The 18,425-nt window shown below is 43.5% G+C and overlaps 1 protein-coding gene across 1 annotated transcript in view; it reads right to left on the reverse strand.

Moving 5' to 3' along the window:
- Positions 1–18,425, reverse strand: part of LOC146832981 (complement C3-like) — a 1,056,379-nt gene that overhangs the window by 990,091 nt on the left and 47,863 nt on the right. Inside the window, exons 2-3 of the mRNA XM_085600524.1 lie at positions 8,829–9,021; positions 8,333–8,495 (exon numbers count right to left, since the gene is read on the reverse strand). Of these exons, the coding sequence (XP_085456650.1) occupies positions 8,333–8,495; positions 8,829–9,021 (356 nt within the window). The remainder of the gene's footprint in view (positions 1–8,332; positions 8,496–8,828; positions 9,022–18,425) is intronic.

An 18,425-nucleotide genomic window follows, 5' to 3' on the forward strand; every position in this document is an offset into this window, starting at 1 on the left:
GTTCTTAGCGTAAAAGGTCTTTGCCGTCCTAGTCATGTACAACCCCAGGTAGTGGAATCCAACCATTTCGATTGGGACACTACATCTAGAGGTCAATTTTGGTACTCCCCCACCAGCGGGAATAGTGAGGACTTTTCCCAGTTTATTCGATATTGAGTAGTTCACAAATGTGTGGAAAATCCGGTAAAACCTATCGATGGAGTGTATGAGCTTCATGACATATAATAGTACATCATCCACGTACAGAGAGATTCTTTCATCCCATTCTCTATCCACTGGAATGCCCAATATGAGGGAATCTTGTCGCAACCAGGCCGCTAATGGCTCAAGGGCCAAGGCAAAGAGATTTGGGTAAAAGGGCCAACCTTGTCTTGTACCCTTTAGGATGGAAACCACCTTGGACACTGAGTTATTAACTCATACTCAGGCCAGCAGTTCTGCGTAGAGAAGCTTGACACACCCAATAAACTTAGGCCCAAAACTAAGACATGTCAGTATTGCAAATAAATAACTCCCCTCCATGCTTTCAAATGCCATTTTAGCGTCTAGGGACAGAAGAGCTGTTTGTTCTGTGAAAGAGGATTCCGTCACATGAATGATCCCATATAATCTTCTCAGGTTTAGTCGTGCCCCCTATGCAGCATACATTTGGATTGATCCTGATGGATCAGATATGTAATCACTGTTTGCAAGTGAAGTGACAGGGCTTTGGCCAATGTGTTGGCCTCATAATTAAGCAATGAAATTGGTCTATGCATCCAACATTCCATCGGGGGCTTGCGCTCTTTAAGGATTACTACTATAACCGCTATTCTTTGGTCCTGTGGTAGAGAGCTGTCTCTCATAGCCCCCTGAAACATATTCAATAGGTGTTCAGCTGTTTTATCCATAATGCACTTGAATAACTCCACAGGTAGGCCGTTTGGCCCCACCGGTTTCCCTGATTGCAGTGTGTGTGCCCCCGTGCTCAGTTCCTCTACTGTCAGGTGTCCTTCTAGCATTCTGCTGCCTTCCTCCGTCAACTGGGCGAGAGTCACATCCCTTAGAAATACTTCACAGTCTGCACCTGACATCTCGGATATGGGCGTATGCAGAGCCTCATAATAATAAGAGAATGCCTCAGCGATCGTGTTTCCCATGGAGTACCTCATCCCCTCCCCATACACTATTCCTGGGACCCATCTACGTTCACCATCCCATTTTTCTAGGCAGGCTAGCAATTGCTAGCTTTATCTCTCACATCATAAAAGTGCTGCCGGGTGGCCAGTGCCTGAACCCTGGCAATATTTACTATCAAGGCCCTCAACGCGTACAGTCGCAGTCCTAATTGATGTCCTAATGAGGTGAGGCCATCTCCCTCCCAGCCATACGGGCCTCTAAGTGAGCAATGTTACGCTCCAATACAATGCCTTTCAGTTTTTTCTCTTTCTTAATCAACCACATTCGGGCTTTGACCTGGCCTCGAATCACTGTTTTGAACGCCTTCCACATCACTACAGGTGAACTCACTGACCCCAGGTTTTCCTTAAAAAAATAACTCAGCCCATTCCATCATTTTCAATTTAAATTTCTTATCTTTGAGGAACCACTGGTCGAATTTAGGGCGTAAACTGTGGTCCCTCACCAGACCTTTGAGCACCACTTCAACTCGTGAGTGATTCGATACTCCCTGTGCCACATGTATGGCCCTCTTAAAGTCACCCAAGTGGGTGGTCTGTGTAATCAAATAGTCCAAGCGAGCCAGACTCCGGTGCCCTGCCAACAAGTGCGTAAATTGCCTGGACTCTGGATGCTTCAGATTTAATCCAGGCCCATAGCCAGTAGAAATATCGCAGTGGGCCTGGGCTCCTCCCAGAAGCCTCCCCTCCCCAACATCCAGGTCTATGTTGATCACATAATTCATATCCCCTCCCAAAACCAACTTTCCCTCTGGGAGTTCCAGGAGCAGAAGGCCTAACAGAGCAAATATGAATGTATTTAGTTAGGAGGTATATATACTGAACAGAGGTTAAGGGTCTGCCCCTTCCACTGCCCACTCACCGCTACATTTCTACCCAGAGAATCATTCCATGTCTTCGTGGGGATAAAGGGCAGTGCCTTCCTACATACAACACCAACCCCCCTGGAACCAGCGGTGTAACCCGCATTCACCATTAATGTGTATCCAAATCTGTCAAGTGCTTTACAATGGTTCCCTTTGAGGTGCGTTTCCTGTAATAAAATAACATCTGGGTGTGCCTTTTGATGAACTACAGAACCACTGTTTTCTTTATCTTACCACTGAGGTCATTGATTTTCCAGGACCAGATTTTTTGAGATTGCTGCTGCTTCCCAGTCATGTGACTAGCAAGTGGGTTAATTTCACAATCATGTGTATCTTACGCCGATGACACTCAGGTAATTATTTCCCTAGTGCAGGATGACGGTCTCTCTGCTACCAACTTTAGGAACTGCCTGGTAGGCCTAGCTAGCTCGATTGACCACACTTGCCTGAAACTAAGTGCCAGTAAAACAGAGGTGCTGATTGTAAGAAAACAATCCTCCACTTGGTCCACCATGTGGTGGCCTGGTGTGTTGGGACCTATCCCAACTTTTAAATCCAAGGCAAAAAACTTGGGAATATGATTTGATAACAATCTGTCTTTTGGTGACCAGATCATCAGTCTTGCACAGACTTTTTTTGGCATTCTAAAGACGCTGTGTAAGATCCTGGGCTGCTTCCTGATGCACCTAAAAAACTGTGGTTCAAGCCCTCTTGATGTCCAGATTGGACTACTGTAATGTGTTCTACCTTGATTATACCAAAGGTAGAATTAGAACGCTCCAACAGTTCCAGACTGCAGAAGCAAGGATGTTGCCTAACATCCCTAGATTCCCGTCCACAGGTACTACCCCAAAATAATTACATTGGCTTCCAATGAGGGAAAGGATCTCCTTTAAAGCTCTATGTTACGCTCATAGAATTCTGAACTCAAGGGGTTCCTGTTATTTTTTCCCCCTGATACAATCATATCAGCCCAATCGCTGCTTAAGGTCCTCTGATGCTGCCTTGGCCGTGGTTCCCAGGTTAGCCTGAGTGCGTCTAGGAGGGTGTTTCCTCAGCGATCTTGCCGCTAAACTTTGGAACACGCTGCCGTTAGATCTTAGGCAGGAATGGTCTGTAAGTATTTTCAGGAAGAAGTTAAAAACCTGATTTTCATACAACTCTCAGACAAAGCTCCTCTTGGTAGAAACCTTTGTAGCCACCTCTCATGTGGAATCCTAGCATGGGGACACTCTGTTGGAGAAACTATTGCGCTATACAAATTGTCTACATACATAAATACATACTGTGGGTTATATTACCTTTACCCCCTGGTTCTGCCTCGTACTGTAACCTAGGAGCAGCCCCCACTGTAGTTGAGCACTTTCATTCCAACCTTTTGCATTTCTATAACAACTAAACATTCCCCAATTGTGAAACTGTTACCCCCCTCCCTGCAACCCTGCTAGCTAGGTCCTCAACACCCCACCTTCCCTGCCTGCAGAGCACCTGTCATCCCAACAACAACATTTGTTACCAATTTTAGCGGTACGCTGGCTCCACCATTAATGACACATGGAGAAATGCATTATTAGTCTATACCCCTGTCACTCAGTTCTGCATGTAAATCCTGAGTTGCCTTCAAGTAAGCTGCTGGCCTTAGAGGTACCAATAGAATCTATGCATGCATCCCCTCCCAATTGTCTCCTCTCACCATCAAACACCCAATTCCCTGGCCCATGGCTGGCGTGCAACTGAAGCCATACACCTGCTTATATTGAGGACCAAGAGTAGATACATAAAAATTGGCATCTTACGGTCCCATCAAATTGTCTGTAATGTTTCTCTTTTGGACTGCTTCCCCTGCAGTGTAATTAACCACTCACCTGAATCCCAGGTGGTTTATTTTATTTTATTTATTTGTAAAGCGCGACATTCATCCAACAGGATATCACGGCGCTAATGTAGGGAGTTCTCACGGTGAAGGTAGGTGGGTGCTGCATGACTGTCCGACATCAGGCTTTGGGGAACAGGTGGGTTTTAAGTTTTTGTTTAGATGAATGACGCTGAATCCCCGGATTCCTCCTAGTGGCCCATGCAGGAGGTCAGGATAAAACGCAGTTTCGACCACAGGCCCCTCGGGGAAAGGGTGTTGGGGTTGGAAAGACAAGATGCTGTGGTTCTCCTCTGTGGCGACTGCAGTGAACCTCGCAAGGGCCAGTCTCAGATGTTGTGGCTCACCGGTTAAGGAGTACCTGTCTGGCACAAGGAAATAGGTGTGCACACAATCTTTAGGTCTTTCTTCCCCTTGTACTATGTAGCCCATTAGTTGTGACCTTACCTTAAACAAACATCTACTGGGCACTGTCTTTCCAATGAATTAGTCTTCTGAACTTACTAAACTGGAGGTTGAAATCTTGCTAAAGTCTGAGCCGACGTTAAGGCTCGTAAAAAATGAGTTCCTGTATCTACGCTTTGTAAGTTTTGTAAGGAGTAGATTTCTTAAGGCAAATCCATGGGGACAGCAGGCCAAATTATAGCGCTGACATTTGAGGAGTGTCCAGAAAATAGCTGGGGTCTGACAGAGCCATGTCAGAGGAGGTTAAATGTTGCATTTAAGTCATTGCCTTGCAATGTAATTGTCCAAGAAGGCTACTGAGCTCAGAACATTTAAATATAAGCATATATCAATTGTGTACAAGAATACGTTGAAGCTAGAGTTGTTCTTATTTTCTCTTTAATCTTTTTCTTCTTCTTGTTCTCTTTCAGAGATCGTGGTTCAGCTGGTCGCTGGAGACTTCAGCATATCCCTGGGGAAGCTGGAATGACGTCAGGAGAGGCACCGATCACAGGAAACAGGTGAGTGGTCAGCAGGGAGGCCAAACAATGCTAATGGCTAAGGCGGTTTATTCATAGAACTGCAGGCCACCTACAGGGCATGTGAAGGGGGAAAACACTGGAAGTTGCTAGAAGCTGAGTCACATGATTTTAATTGGCAGTAAGTCATCTCTGCAAGGGTCATTCAACACTGCTCCTGGCTAATTTATTTGATTGAGGCAAATTGGCAGGTAGATACCTGTTGGGGTCATGGAATGTTCAACACAGCCTCAGGCAATGTTCTCTTGATTGAAGCTAATTGGCAGGAACTTACAGCAGCTGCTGTACCAGCAAAAGTAATTTGTTTAGATTGTTTAACCGGGGCACCTGCAGGGCTAATAGGAGGTTGAAGCCTTCTGGAAGATTCTGCTGCTCACTAATTTTTTCAGAGTTAAGTGTCTATTTTTGAAAGGGACAATGGTTGCTACTGCATCACTCAGGTGAACAGAACATACATCATTTCAATACAGCGAATACATTTGCCTGTCCAGAGGGTAGCGGAAGAATGGGAACATAGACTATGTCAAATTGAGAGTTGTGCTGTTGCTGAGACCGTGATATGCAGGTCCTCTGCTGTCCTGTCTCTCATTGGCCCCCCACAATCTCATGTTGTTTCTTTGCCACCACCTCGACCAGCAACATGCCAGCTCTCCAGCCATCCCAAGGCTTTCTCAAGGGATGTGAAATGCCATGTCTTTCCCTCCGCTACCACCGGACAATTTGCAGGGAAGAGCATCATGTATTTGAGGCAGCACTCTCTAAGTTCTATCTTAACCGCTTTGAAGCTATGCCTCTGGCGCAGGACCTGTAGAGTAAAGTCAGGGTAGATGTGAACTAGCATATTTTCGCAGTGTAGATCTCCTCTAACCCTTGATGCTTGGAGAATTGCATCTCTGTCACAATAATAAAAAATCCTTGCTATTATTGTACGGGGCGGGTGGGGGTACTGGCGCCCTGTGTGCTCTCTCAACTGAAACAAATGTGGACAAGAATTTTGGGTGTAAGTATTTAATATGAAGTCTTCTGAGAAAAGGTCCACACGGGGCTCTCTGCTCCTTCTCACACCCCCACCACTCTAAAGTTGTTTCTCCTTGCCCTCTCTTCTTGGTCTTTAAGCTTCGCTGCCATTGTAGAGGCCTGTCAGCAATTGCACTTGTGTCCTTAGAAGTTTTGTTGTGGACTGGAGCTGGCCTATCTGGACTTCCACTGTTGTTATCTTTCACTGAGTTGTTGGAGGTCGGCTCTGATAAGATTGACTTCAATTGTCACTATGTCGTTCTTGGGCTCCAACGTGCCCTTCAAGTCCTTTATTGCAGCAACTATTGCCCCCAAGGAGAGTTTCTCAACTGCCGGAGGCTCCACAATGCTTCCCTCTGCATCCATTTGTGTTCTCGGGACTGCCTACTAGTCCGTTTGGTTGGTGCATCCCCACTTCTTTGGGTTTCACCATTGCAGATAGGTGTCTGCCCACGCCTGTGTCTCTACCTGCTGCGCAAGCCTGGGGTGTGTCAGCATATTCTCTGCCCAGTCGGGCATCGACCAGCTGGATGAATTATTCCCCCTCTGTGGCTCAATCCAAGTTCTCCTTTGTTTCATCACACAACCCTGTTGTGCTGTGGCCCCGGGTGAACCACCTCTGCCTCTCTGGCTGCCTATGTTCTCACTGGGCATTCTGAGTCAATTCCCGCAGTATCTCTTTCCAGGCCTCGCTAAGGAGCTGGCGAGCAGGGAAAAGCACCGGGGGCAATTAGCTCTCTGACGTCGCTCCTTCTCCTCCCATGCGGCCACAATTGCTCTCTAGGCTGGCCGCATTTCCACCCCTGCCTCTGCCAACAACTCCATACCTCTCCCCGGTGCTGTCGCAGACCGCAGGGTCTTCCTCGGTGGCAACTCACGTGGTCTTTGGCCTTGGACCCGATCTGAATGGGGTCTTCTGTTTTCAATCACCGACACTCTTCTACTGCAGCATTGGTCTCAGTGATGGAGGATCCCGGCGGCCACAGGACCACGGTCAGGCCAGGACCTCTTCCACTCTTCCTCCACTCCTACAGCTGGTCAACCATGCTAACTGGTATGCCACTCCACTTGTGTCTCTCCAACTCTGCTTCAGTGGCAGGTGTGGGCGCGAATTGCCTCCACTGTACCTCTTGGGGAGTCCACTGAATTTTATCGTTTTTGTGTGCCTCGGATTTGGGGCTGTTATATGGATGTCAGGGATACGGCAAACGTACGGAGCAGAGCTCAGTTATTGTGTGATCATCTCAGCGGAAGCCAAGCCACGCCCCTGTTAAATAGTATTATTAATGATTATATCATGGTCTACTCTGCATCTTTTATGTGTACTTTTATCTAAGTGACTGATTTAAAACTTGGTGAATACATGTGGACCGGCAAATATCGACAGTCTGTACATCTGCTGTCGGAACCATACAACCTAATTCTAATTAAAAAAATATAAGAATATAAGAATATTAGATTACATCTTTTGTTTCAAATTATGGGCCTAATTTATAACTTGGTAGATGGTCCGTTGTGCCGCCAGGTAGATGTTGTACTTGGAGGAAAGGCTGTGTTGATTTGCATGGACAAAATAACCAGCATTTATGAAATCAGAAAATAGAGAATTACAAGATCTTAAATTTTCTTTAGAAATTCTTAGGACCTAAATATTGTGAGTAAGGGCTCATTGACATGAGAAATCTCTGACGGTCCATCATCTACCAGGAAAGCACAATTCAAAAATAGAATTAATAAAGCTTATCTTGCTAGATTCCACACATTTATTTTTTTATTAAATAATTTATTTATTGAATTTTCAGACAAAAAAACATGCAAGCAATTACAAATACAATAAATGAAAGAAACAATAAAAGTAATTCCGTCACAGTATACATATATCTGATGCAGGGAAACTTCCTGCCATTTAGTGTACAGAGGCGTAGTTCTATACAGTAGAGGGGGGCAAACAGAGATTCCTCATATTTCTACAGGATTATATGTTTAGTATTAATTTGGACCTTTTTTATTGATTACAGTTTGCATACTTTCACAGTTGATTAGAGACGATCATGTATATCACACAAGTTTGGAAGTTAGATGCCTGGTATTGTTCAATTCTTAGAGATGCAAAATCTCTCTTCTATGAAGTCTCTATAGTGATTACTCTAGTTGGCTTACAAATGTGATCAACTCAATAATAAGGAATATATAGATAAACAAAATGTGTTCTGGGTTCCAGCCTGACATCAAATAATATTTAGAGCCTATGTATCTGAAGAGCAGTTTTGTTCCATGGACTTAACTTTTGATAGACAATTTTGACTCAAACAAGATGTTCTGTAGCTATATGTGCCAGCATAATATTATCTGTAGCCCTAAAGTATAATCTCATTTTGTAAAATATCGAATTTATTGTATAAAAAGGCTTTTTACCTGTCGATCCAGGTGTATAGATGGTTTTATCGGCCTGGATAAATATGTATCCACTTTGAAAGGAAACGAGGACCACTTTCTCCATATGGCAGGCAGTAGATTTGGCAATTACGTAGACATACTGTTTGAGTTTGGAATCTTCCTTCATGTCTTTAGCAGGAACCTGAATAAAGAAGAAGACTAGGACTAAGTCTCTATTAGTACCAATTGGCCCTTCAAAAAAAATTATTAGTCAAATGTTTCCTAATCTTATTTAACTGAACCATGGGTGTTTTTCACCCCATGTTGTCAATTGTAGCTGGCTGTGGTCCTGTGATCAGCTCAGTATTTCCAAATAGTAACCAGACTTTCTCCATTTGTTAGGTTCTAAACTTTGTCAGAACATGTCTTTAGAATTCTAAAATCATAGGAATATTTAACAATGCTGTGCAGTGTATTGCCTCTGTCCACGCCCTACTGTCCCCTGCCTGAAAGAGTTTATTGGGCTTCCACTCACCATTATCTCTGATATTCCCTGGTACCCATTTCTGCTGTTGAGAGCGATGTTGGCAGTGAAAAGGCTTTTCCTCTTCTGTGGAAAGTCATACACAGACACTTCAACATCAATAGGGATGTTTTGATTGTAGATTTCGATGACGACTGTCTCACTGTTCTCTACCCGCAAGACATTGGGGGTGATCAGGATACATCTGTGGAAGTCAAAGTAATGCATTTACATTGTGTTCCTCCTGAGATTGTTTGCTCCCATTAATACCTTCCCTTACCAGTGCTGTTGTTTACTGGTTGACCAGAGCAACTTAAACTCAGCAAGTCAATGCAACTAACATTCATGAGAAAGAAACATCCAGGTGACTCATTAAAGCATTTCTGTTGGGGACATTGAGGTCAATTAATTATTGTTGTTGTACTTGAGATGAAGTAAAAAGATTGATTATAGGTTGAGATAAGGTTGGTGTGAGGGTGATGGATAGCTGTAAGATTTGTCTATGGCTAGAGACATGTAAGTGTTTGGGGGATATTTGGAATCAGGGTAGGATGAAGAGGACACAATAAAGGGATCACCGTGGAGGGTTTCAGTCTGATTTTGAATTTGGTGGCAAGGAAAAATCCTCCAGTTTCCAGAGGAGATTATAACATTGGAGGGGTTGAATTTCTTCCACCTTATTATCCCCAAGGTGGAGGTAGCTCCCAGAGCTCGTCCAGGCTGGGCTTTTTTCTTTGCAGTCTGGTATTTGTGGCCCTGAATGTATAATGGAGGATAACCTACTAAAAGTACCATTATTTAAAGGGAGAAAACTTGACTGGTTGAGCTACACCTCAAATCTTGAAACCTTAGATGGAACTGGTGAATTCTCCTTCGGTTTTAGTACTACATCCTCAAATCAGAGGGTGTTCCATGACCTCCTCTTCAAACTCAGACCTGAATTAATAAATGAATAAGTTACGCAGGAGTAGTCATGTCAGAAATCTATCCTGTAACAGAACCGCCATCTTTGACTGGCAGCAAGAGAAATAGCTTATTTTCTAAGCCAATGAACAACATCTGCAAACAAATGTACCGCAAAGTCGGAGGAGTCATTGCCTATGACAGCAAAATGTTGGCTCTTGAGCCTAATTGCTCACTACTTGGAAATTTGAGAGGAAAAATGCATTTGTAACTCATACCCCAATGCGATGCCAGAAACTGGGCTGGGCTACCTCCTGATTAGAGGCGTGGATCGCCAGTGGACTGATATTTAATTCCCATTTCCAAACCAGAGATGAACATTTTGCACATCAACTGGTTTGCGAATAGGAATACAGTTTGTGATGTGCCCTACCTGCTATTAGGTCACATTGCAAATTGTCTATTCCGAGGGGTTAGCAAAATGGCTCGTTTAATGAATACTCGTTAGGCAGGTCTCAATTTGCAACTCCGGTGAATGGCTGCCAATGCAGGGATGGGGGTCTGCAAGGGTCAGCAAAACTCCATCTCTAAATTTACTTTGCCAAATGGGATACGTTTTCAAAGCAGACCAACTTCATTAAGACACAGGTTCTGTTTTTTTTAAACATGGTCCTGTTTGGCAAGACATTAGGAGAAGGATGCAACAGGCCTCTTGACTACTGTCTCTTCCCTCTAAGGAGACTGATAGGATTCACAAAGGCATATGTACACCAAAAGGACACCTCTGCAGCACTGCCTGCTCCCACCAAGGCAGCTGATGATTTTGGCTAATGGGAAGATGCTCCAATGGGACACCAGGCTCTTTGCGAATCAGTTACCACTCCAACCTGAGGGTTGGTAGTCCTCATTGGATTGTGATTGTAGTGGCAGTCGCAAACCGTGGCTACATTATTTTTCAAATGGCAAATAGGAGAAGTATGCCTCTTTCACCCCCTTCTATTTGCGATTCTGTAAAGATCTCAAAGCTCTTCACGAGTTATAATGAATTTTCTGACTCATAAAAGGATTTTTGTACATTAAGAAACATCTTTTTTTATGGTTGCAACCCCTCCACACAGGTCACCTCCACTTCACAAACCAAAATGAGGTCCTAGAGAAAACATGAAAATGATACCTTTGACCGTAGAGAAAGCACAGGTCATGTGGCTAAAAACAATGGTGGCTAAAGCAAGGGGATCTGAGTTCATAAATCGGGATTGACGAGATCCTTTTTTTTCAATATGCAGTAAGAAGATCCAAAACTGGAGGTAATTCTGCTCTTTCTGCATGTGCCTGCCCTGGGCTGAAAAAAGGGAGAAATGCAGGCAAGATGCGTGTTGAAGTAAGAAGTCCTCATTCGGCGTAGTGTGACATGCACAGAATAAGGAATTTTCGTGGCATTCATCACTGTCAGGGGCGTGACACTGTAATTACCTTAAGTTACTTACATTGACCGGCCCATGACAGGCATCTTCAAATGAACTTTCCAGCAAGGCAGCTTGTGTGTCGCATCTGCCTCTTAGAGTCACAGGAGGACCCTGCAGGCAGACGTGGAAAAAATGACTTTGCTGCCAGATATTAAGTTAGGGACCCGGGCAATGTATTTACCTTAACACAGCTAGTATTAAGTTTACAGTGCCCAGACCCTCAAATTGCTTTAAAAGTAGCTATCCTTTTTAGGTATCGCCTAGGCAGCGCTTGCGCTGTCTCTTCAACGCATGATGTATCTAAGATAACGAACTTGAAAAAATGCCCATCTTTTTCATTAGTTCCTGTTGCTGTCCTGTAGAAATGCTGGTTTTTCAATGGTGAATACACTTAGTAGTCCCTCCTTTTGGAATCTTGTATCCTCCCATAAGGACTGACACTCTTTTTTTAAATTTTTTTTTTAGACTCATCTCATATGACCTCCGTAGCTATAGCACCCATTCGACCGGTAGCACCACTGATGCGTATTAGCTTGGTGGTTCCACTCTCAGCTGATGTTCTTTACAGGGAATAGCCATAACATACAACCTGAGCTGACCAGAGGTTTTAATCATTGGGTCATTGTCCTGTCCCTACACTCAACCAGATGCCGCATCAGCCAAAAGATCCCAAAACAACCCCTTTTCTGGCTTTTCTCTATAAACATTTACTCTTTGATCTAGCATTCTAAAGTATCTAACAGAGTTCCGCCAAGCATTCCAAGTGGGAGGTATCATCTGGTGCCACAATTTACAAATCTCCCTCCTGGCCAGCAAAATCAAGTAAAACACCAGTCTTTGTTGGGGCCCTATCGGGTCTGAAACTCGCCCCAGTGCTGGAGCAAAAACAAATATTATAAGAGATGGGCATACCTCCACGATGCTACAGAGGGCTCTGGATATAGTCTTACCCACATTTGTCCAGAATTCTTGTATCTTAGGGCAGGAAACGAATATGTGGACATCATCAGCATTCTGATGGCTGCATCTCAGAAAGCTGGCTTCTCCACCACCCTTTATCTTGGATAACTTAAGTGGGGACCAATAGGTCCTATGGAGTGTGAAAAAGTGTTTTTTTCTGAGTGCAGCAGATTTAATCAGGGGTAAAGAATATCTAGAGATACTTGCCATAAGGTTTCCAGGTCCTCGTTCGGCAAGTAATTCTCCCAGGCTCTGTATGGCTGATCCATCTTTCTATCTGTTGCTGCCAAGAGATGATTATACCATTGCGCCACTTCTTTTTTCCTGGGAGCTAGATCTTGTAGTTCACTTTCCATACTGTTATCATCCACGAGTGGCCAGCATTGACTCTTACACCAGGAAGAGAGCTGATAGAACTTGAACCTTGACAGAGTACAGTTAGTGATATGATTCCAATATTCCCAGGAATGGCATTTATCGCCCAGTACAAGGTATCTCCAATATACGACTCCTGCCTCTTTTAATGGATAAGCAAGATTGTCCAAAAGACACTCCGGTGTACCGGGAGAATCCCAAACTGGAGCCCATTCACTGTAATAAGAAAGTCCTAAACAATTTTGGCAGTACGACCACAACCTAGCCGCCAAACGCAGAGTCTTTGAAATTGATTTTTTGAAGAATTTAGGAGAGCCGAACTTGTACTTAAAGCCTAGCTCCTCTTCCCCTACTAACATGGCTTTGAACATGCAGCCTATCAATGAGTTATCAGGAGAAAGCAATAACATTCTACAATTCTTTAGTTGGTAACCCCAACAGTACAGCTGGAAATCTGGTAGGCCCACCCCCCCGTCGCAGAAGTTTACACCTAAGTTTTTTCTAGGATAACCGGATCGCTTTGCTTGGCCAAATAAAGGAAGATATCGTGCCCTGGATTTTGAGAATATCAGATTTTCCAAATTCTAAAGGGATGTTGTTAAAAAGGTAGGTGTATTTTGGAAGGACACACATCTTAATCAGATTGACTCGCCCATAAAGTGACAATGGGATGCTCTGCCATCTATTTAGTAGGGCATCGACCTCCTTTGAGACTCTATCTAGATTTGTTTTAGGAATTTGGGCGGGGTCCTGAGTTATTATAACTCCTAAGTATCTAAGTTCTTTAGCAAAATTCCCCTCCTGGTCGGTTATATTCCAGGCCATACTCGCGGTTTTCTCATTATTTATCTCATAACCTGACAGGCTTCCAAAAATGTGGGTGTCAGCTACAAGCTCTGAAAGTGTAGTGCTAACATTAGATGAGAAAAAAATCAAATCATCCGCATACAGTGCTAACTTTCGTACAAACCCATTTATTTCAAAAGGGATGATCTTCTGATTTAATCTTATGCTCTGAGCTAACGGCTCTATATATAAATCAAATAAAATGGGAGAGAGCAGGCAACTCTGCCTAGTTCCGCGCCCAATCTTGACTACAGGGGAAAGATTGCCATTAACCAAAATCTGAGCCCGGGGGGACTTATATATTTTTTCAACACTTCCCTAAATCTGTCAGCAAAACCAAAGACCTTCAGAACCCTGTCCAAAAGGCGCCAGTTCACCCGGTCGAAGGCCTTGGCTGCATCAACAGTAATGATTGAGAGGGGGAGATCCTGTGACGAAGCCAAGTCAATCGACCCAATTAAAGTATGTATTAAATCAGACATCCCTTTTGATCCATATGAATTATTGGCCCAACAACTTTACTAAGCCGGTTATTCAAGAATCCAGCAAAGACTTTGTAGTCAACATTTAGTAAAGAAATTGGGCGGTATGACTGACATTGAGCTGGGTTCTTCCCTGGCTTTAAAATCAGTGCAATGACTGCATCACTCCAAGAGTCAGACAGGGAAGATGTACCGTCTAAGATACCAATAAACAATTTGAGCCAGACCGGGATAATTTCCTCCCTCAAAATCGTATAGACCTCGATTGAAATAGCACCGGAGCCTGCTGCTTTCCCCTTCCTCACAGCATCTAAAATAGTTAAAATCTCGGGTCCTGTTATTTCTGACATGAGGATTCCCTGGCTGCCCTCAGCTAATGTAGGGAGATGTTTCTCTTTAAGCCACCCATCACTATGATCTTCTGCCACCTGAAGATCATCTTCGTAAAGTTCCTGGAAGAATTGCACAAAGGCTCGTTCTATACTACCCTTATCCTCTACAACTTGGGAGCCAACTTTAATTTTGGTGATATAGTTGTTAGATCTGTCAACCCTGCTCTTCATTGCAAGAGGTTTACCACAATTCTCCCCCTGCTCGAAGTCACTCATTTTGCTTGCCTCCCATTTTTGGTGCAAAATCTCTTCAGACCTGATTCTAAACTTCAGCTGCAGATCTCCAACTCTCTTAATTAGATTTATATTATCTGCTCCAGAGGAACCACTCACCTTTAAAGCTGTCTTCCAGGTCAGCTAGTTCTTTCCTCTCAGCCCTGTCCCAACCCACAACCACTCCTTTTAGTATCCCTCTCAGCCAGGCCTTAAAGGTGTCCCAGACCACATGTATGATAGCTGACCCCAAATTCTCCTGGAGGAAACAAACAGTTTCTATCTTCAGAAAGCCAGGGGTTGAAGGCTGCAAGAGAAATCTTCTATTTAAAGTCCATCTCCTCAAAGATACCTCTGGGGGAAGTTCTAGTTTCAGGAGTATGGCACCACGGTCAGATAAATGTATGGGGAGGTATTCTATTGTGCTGATTTTATCAAGATTGGAATGCTCCATGAACATATAATGTATTCTTGAATAATGAGAATTCTTCTTGCTGTAGAAGGAATATTCCCTCCTCTCACCCATTTTTTTCCACCATACATCAAAAAGATTAAGATTTTTCAGCATGGCCAGGAGATAAGCTTTGACACGCAGCACTATTACCTGAGTTCGAAGGAAGGACCTATTAGTTTATTATTTAGAAGTACGTTAAAATCTCCACACATGATCAGTGCTGAATCATAATCTGTTCAGGTTATTTATACTTAGAGAGAACTCTTTTTTCAGTTGGCCTGCCTCTTTGCTCATTAACTGTTCTGTTTACATCTGCAATGAAACTTCGGTTGCTTTATTTATGTGCCTGTCATCCTTTTATCTCCCCAAGCCTCCCCCTCACCTCTTCAACAATACTGCTTTCGGTTGCTTCATGTCCCTTAATCTCCCTGTTCCTCCTACTTACCCCTCCCACAGCACTGCTCGCAAGCCCCCACCACTCCTCCAAGCCCACTTCTGTTTTGCTCGTTTTTTGGTTACTTTAATAATTTGCAGTGCCCGTTATTTTACATTAAACGCTTTTATTTATATAGCACACGTAGCCATGGGCTCTGGGGGAAATTAAACAAGGAGAACATTATTACAGGACAATGAGCCAATGCCAGACTTGAACATGGATCCCCAGCTCACCAGGCAGCATCTCTCACTGCTGTGCCATATCCTTTGCCTAGGTATGTTTCAGGGTGCAGTACTATATATGGCCAAAAGAGGTCCCAAGGGACACCTAGTGACAGCCTGTTGTACTGCACCCTCACAACACTACTTGTTTTAACGTGGAGTCTGAACTGTCAGTAACATGACTAATAATTCATTTACTTCCAATGCAAGACAGTTCTGGGAGGAAACATGAATGAATTTAACAAGCATGCATTGTAATTTTCATGTTAATGGCACCATTAACTATTTGAATCATTCAATGGCATGATTCCAGTCAAGTTTCTTTTTTGATACAGCTTTTATTATTCCTCCACAATCAGGGTCGGGCCACTCTGTGGCATTTCGCTAACACCTTTTTCATGCCATACAGTTGTTTTATACATGCAATTACAATTACAAACTATATTTCCCACAATGCGCTGTAGACTCATCCATTGGTAGAGTGTGGCATTTCACTAACGCCTTCAGCATGCCACATTAATGTTTCCAGACGCAGCCATGTTCTACAGTTCCCATGATGCTTATCCCGGTGTCATGGGGACGCGCCTTTCGGAGATCTCCAACACACACTTAAGAGACACCCGGGCCCACAGCCAGTGTCCTTGAACCTGGTGTTGCATGAGGAACTCCATGGGCTCTCTGTAGGTAAGCACTCCGGCAAATCGGACATTTTCATTGTTCTTGTACCACTGCGGCATGCCGCTTGCCTTAGGCCTGTCGATCCATTTTTAAACTCATTTTTTAGATTTATTTTTTGTGTTGGAACTCATCTTTGTTTTATACATCATACTGGGAGATATATACACCTACCATTGATGGGCCCTTGACTCATGGCCCCAGTTCATCACAGCAATATGACACCTGCTCTTAAATTACTCTTGTCTGTGCCCAAATCTGTTATGTTGATATATTGATTTCTATCCCATATGGGCCCCTGCTCCTAGTAAAGGCCTGGGTTTTTTCTATTCAGCCCTTTTTTTTCACTTCTACACTACTCTCTACTGACAATATTAACAGCATCATTTTGATGCACCTGCCCCTCCCTCTAATAGCTTTGCTTCTTGCTTGCCTGCAGCTGGGATTATGTGGAGACTGAAAGCTGCCAGGTTAGGGCAACACCACCGGTCCAAGTCACAGAGCTTTTTTTCCAGCTGTACTTTTGAACTTGAGAAACTGACACACAATCACACTTACTCCCAGAAATATGTGTGATGATCATGTCTCATGTTATGTTAACAGCCTTGGGCGCATCAAAGTCTTTTAATTAATCTGATTGGAAACCCTTGGATAGAGAAGTACAAGCCAAGAATTGATGAGACGGAGTGTGTCACCCCAAATGTGGACCCAGATCTGATTAGCTATTTGTTTCGCTTGAGTAGGGACCCGAGGAAAGTGTTGGAGAGTTTCTTAAAGCTATACCAAGACAAACTCTTGAATGTTTTTGGCCCTTTGGCCAGAATTTTGGATATGGCGTTGGAGGCTTATGTTAATGAAGAGCATGTAGATTTGGATTTATTGAGCGGTTGGAGCCAAAGGGTGGTGGTTCTTTCGGAAAATTCTAATGCGGGCTTATTGCAAGAAAGAAGAACTATCCTAATGAGGAATAATCCAACATTGGGGACATGGCACAAAAAGAGACTAGTGAGGATGTGAAGGGGTTATTGTTTGGAGAAAGCCTGGTGAAAGGTTTGGAAAGTATGTCAATACATTTACAGCTTTAGACAAAGTGCAAGGCAACATGAGAAAGGTTTGGGGAGTTTTTGGAAGGGCCAGTAGGAGGGGACACTTTACTGGCAGTGGATTGCAGAGGTTCCAATACAGTACTCAGTACAATTCGCAGTATGGAAATCAGTTTAGAGGAAGAGGTTACCAATCAAGCTCAGGGTTTTACCCCAGAAAAGGAAGAGAAGGGGGACAAAGCAGGAGATTGTTTAGAGGATGAGGACTGCTCAATAATGTAGGACGAGGTGAGTACAGGTATTATTTTTTGTTCTTTCCACAAAGGAGTAGGCGAACATTTAAAATATTTCAAGAAAGAATGGGAAAAGTTGACTCAGGACCCTTGGCTGTTAAACACTATTCAAGGGTACACAATATAGTTTGTGTGTTGTCCATATCAGAAAGAAGAACGAAGAGAATAAGGATGTCAAAGGATCGTGATGGAATTGTGGATTTGGAGATATAATCCTTTATTCAAAATGGTGCAATAGAGGAGGTAAGAAAGTCAGAGAAATGTTTTGTGAGCAATCTCTTTTTGGTAGAAAAGAAGTACAGGGGATGGCGCTCAGTCATGAATCTCAGAGAATTAAACAGGTTTTTAGTTTACCAACATTTTAAGATGGAAGGGGTTCATTGTCTGAGGGATTTGTTGACAGCAAAGGATTGGTTGGTAAAATTGGATTTGGAGGATGCTTACTTTTTTGTGCTCATGGCGTGAAAGAGCCAGAGATATTTACAGTTCAAGTGGAGAAGGAAACTTAATCAATTTCTATGTTTGCCTTTCGGTCTTTCATCAGCACCTTGGTATTTCACAAAGGTAATAAGGGTGGTTGTATCTTTTTTCGTCAGAGAGGGATAAGAATGATTATCTACTTAGACGATATCCTGTTGTTGTCACAGGACCAGGAGGAGCTTACGTGAGAGATGCAGGAAGTAGTGTGCAAATTAGAGGGGTTTGGTTTTAGTCTGACCAGGCAGAAATCTGTTTTGGAACCCTCCCAGAATTTGGAGTTTTTGGAATTTCAAGTAGATACAATAGAGTGTCTTTTACGTCTACCAGAGAAGAAGTTAGAAATGATAGGTAAGGAGACTCGTCAGATTTA

Source organism: Triturus cristatus, chromosome 4_2, assembly GCF_964204655.1.
Source record: "Triturus cristatus chromosome 4_2, aTriCri1.1, whole genome shotgun sequence".
In the NCBI taxonomy this organism is placed as follows: domain Eukaryota; kingdom Metazoa; phylum Chordata; class Amphibia; order Caudata; family Salamandridae; genus Triturus; species Triturus cristatus.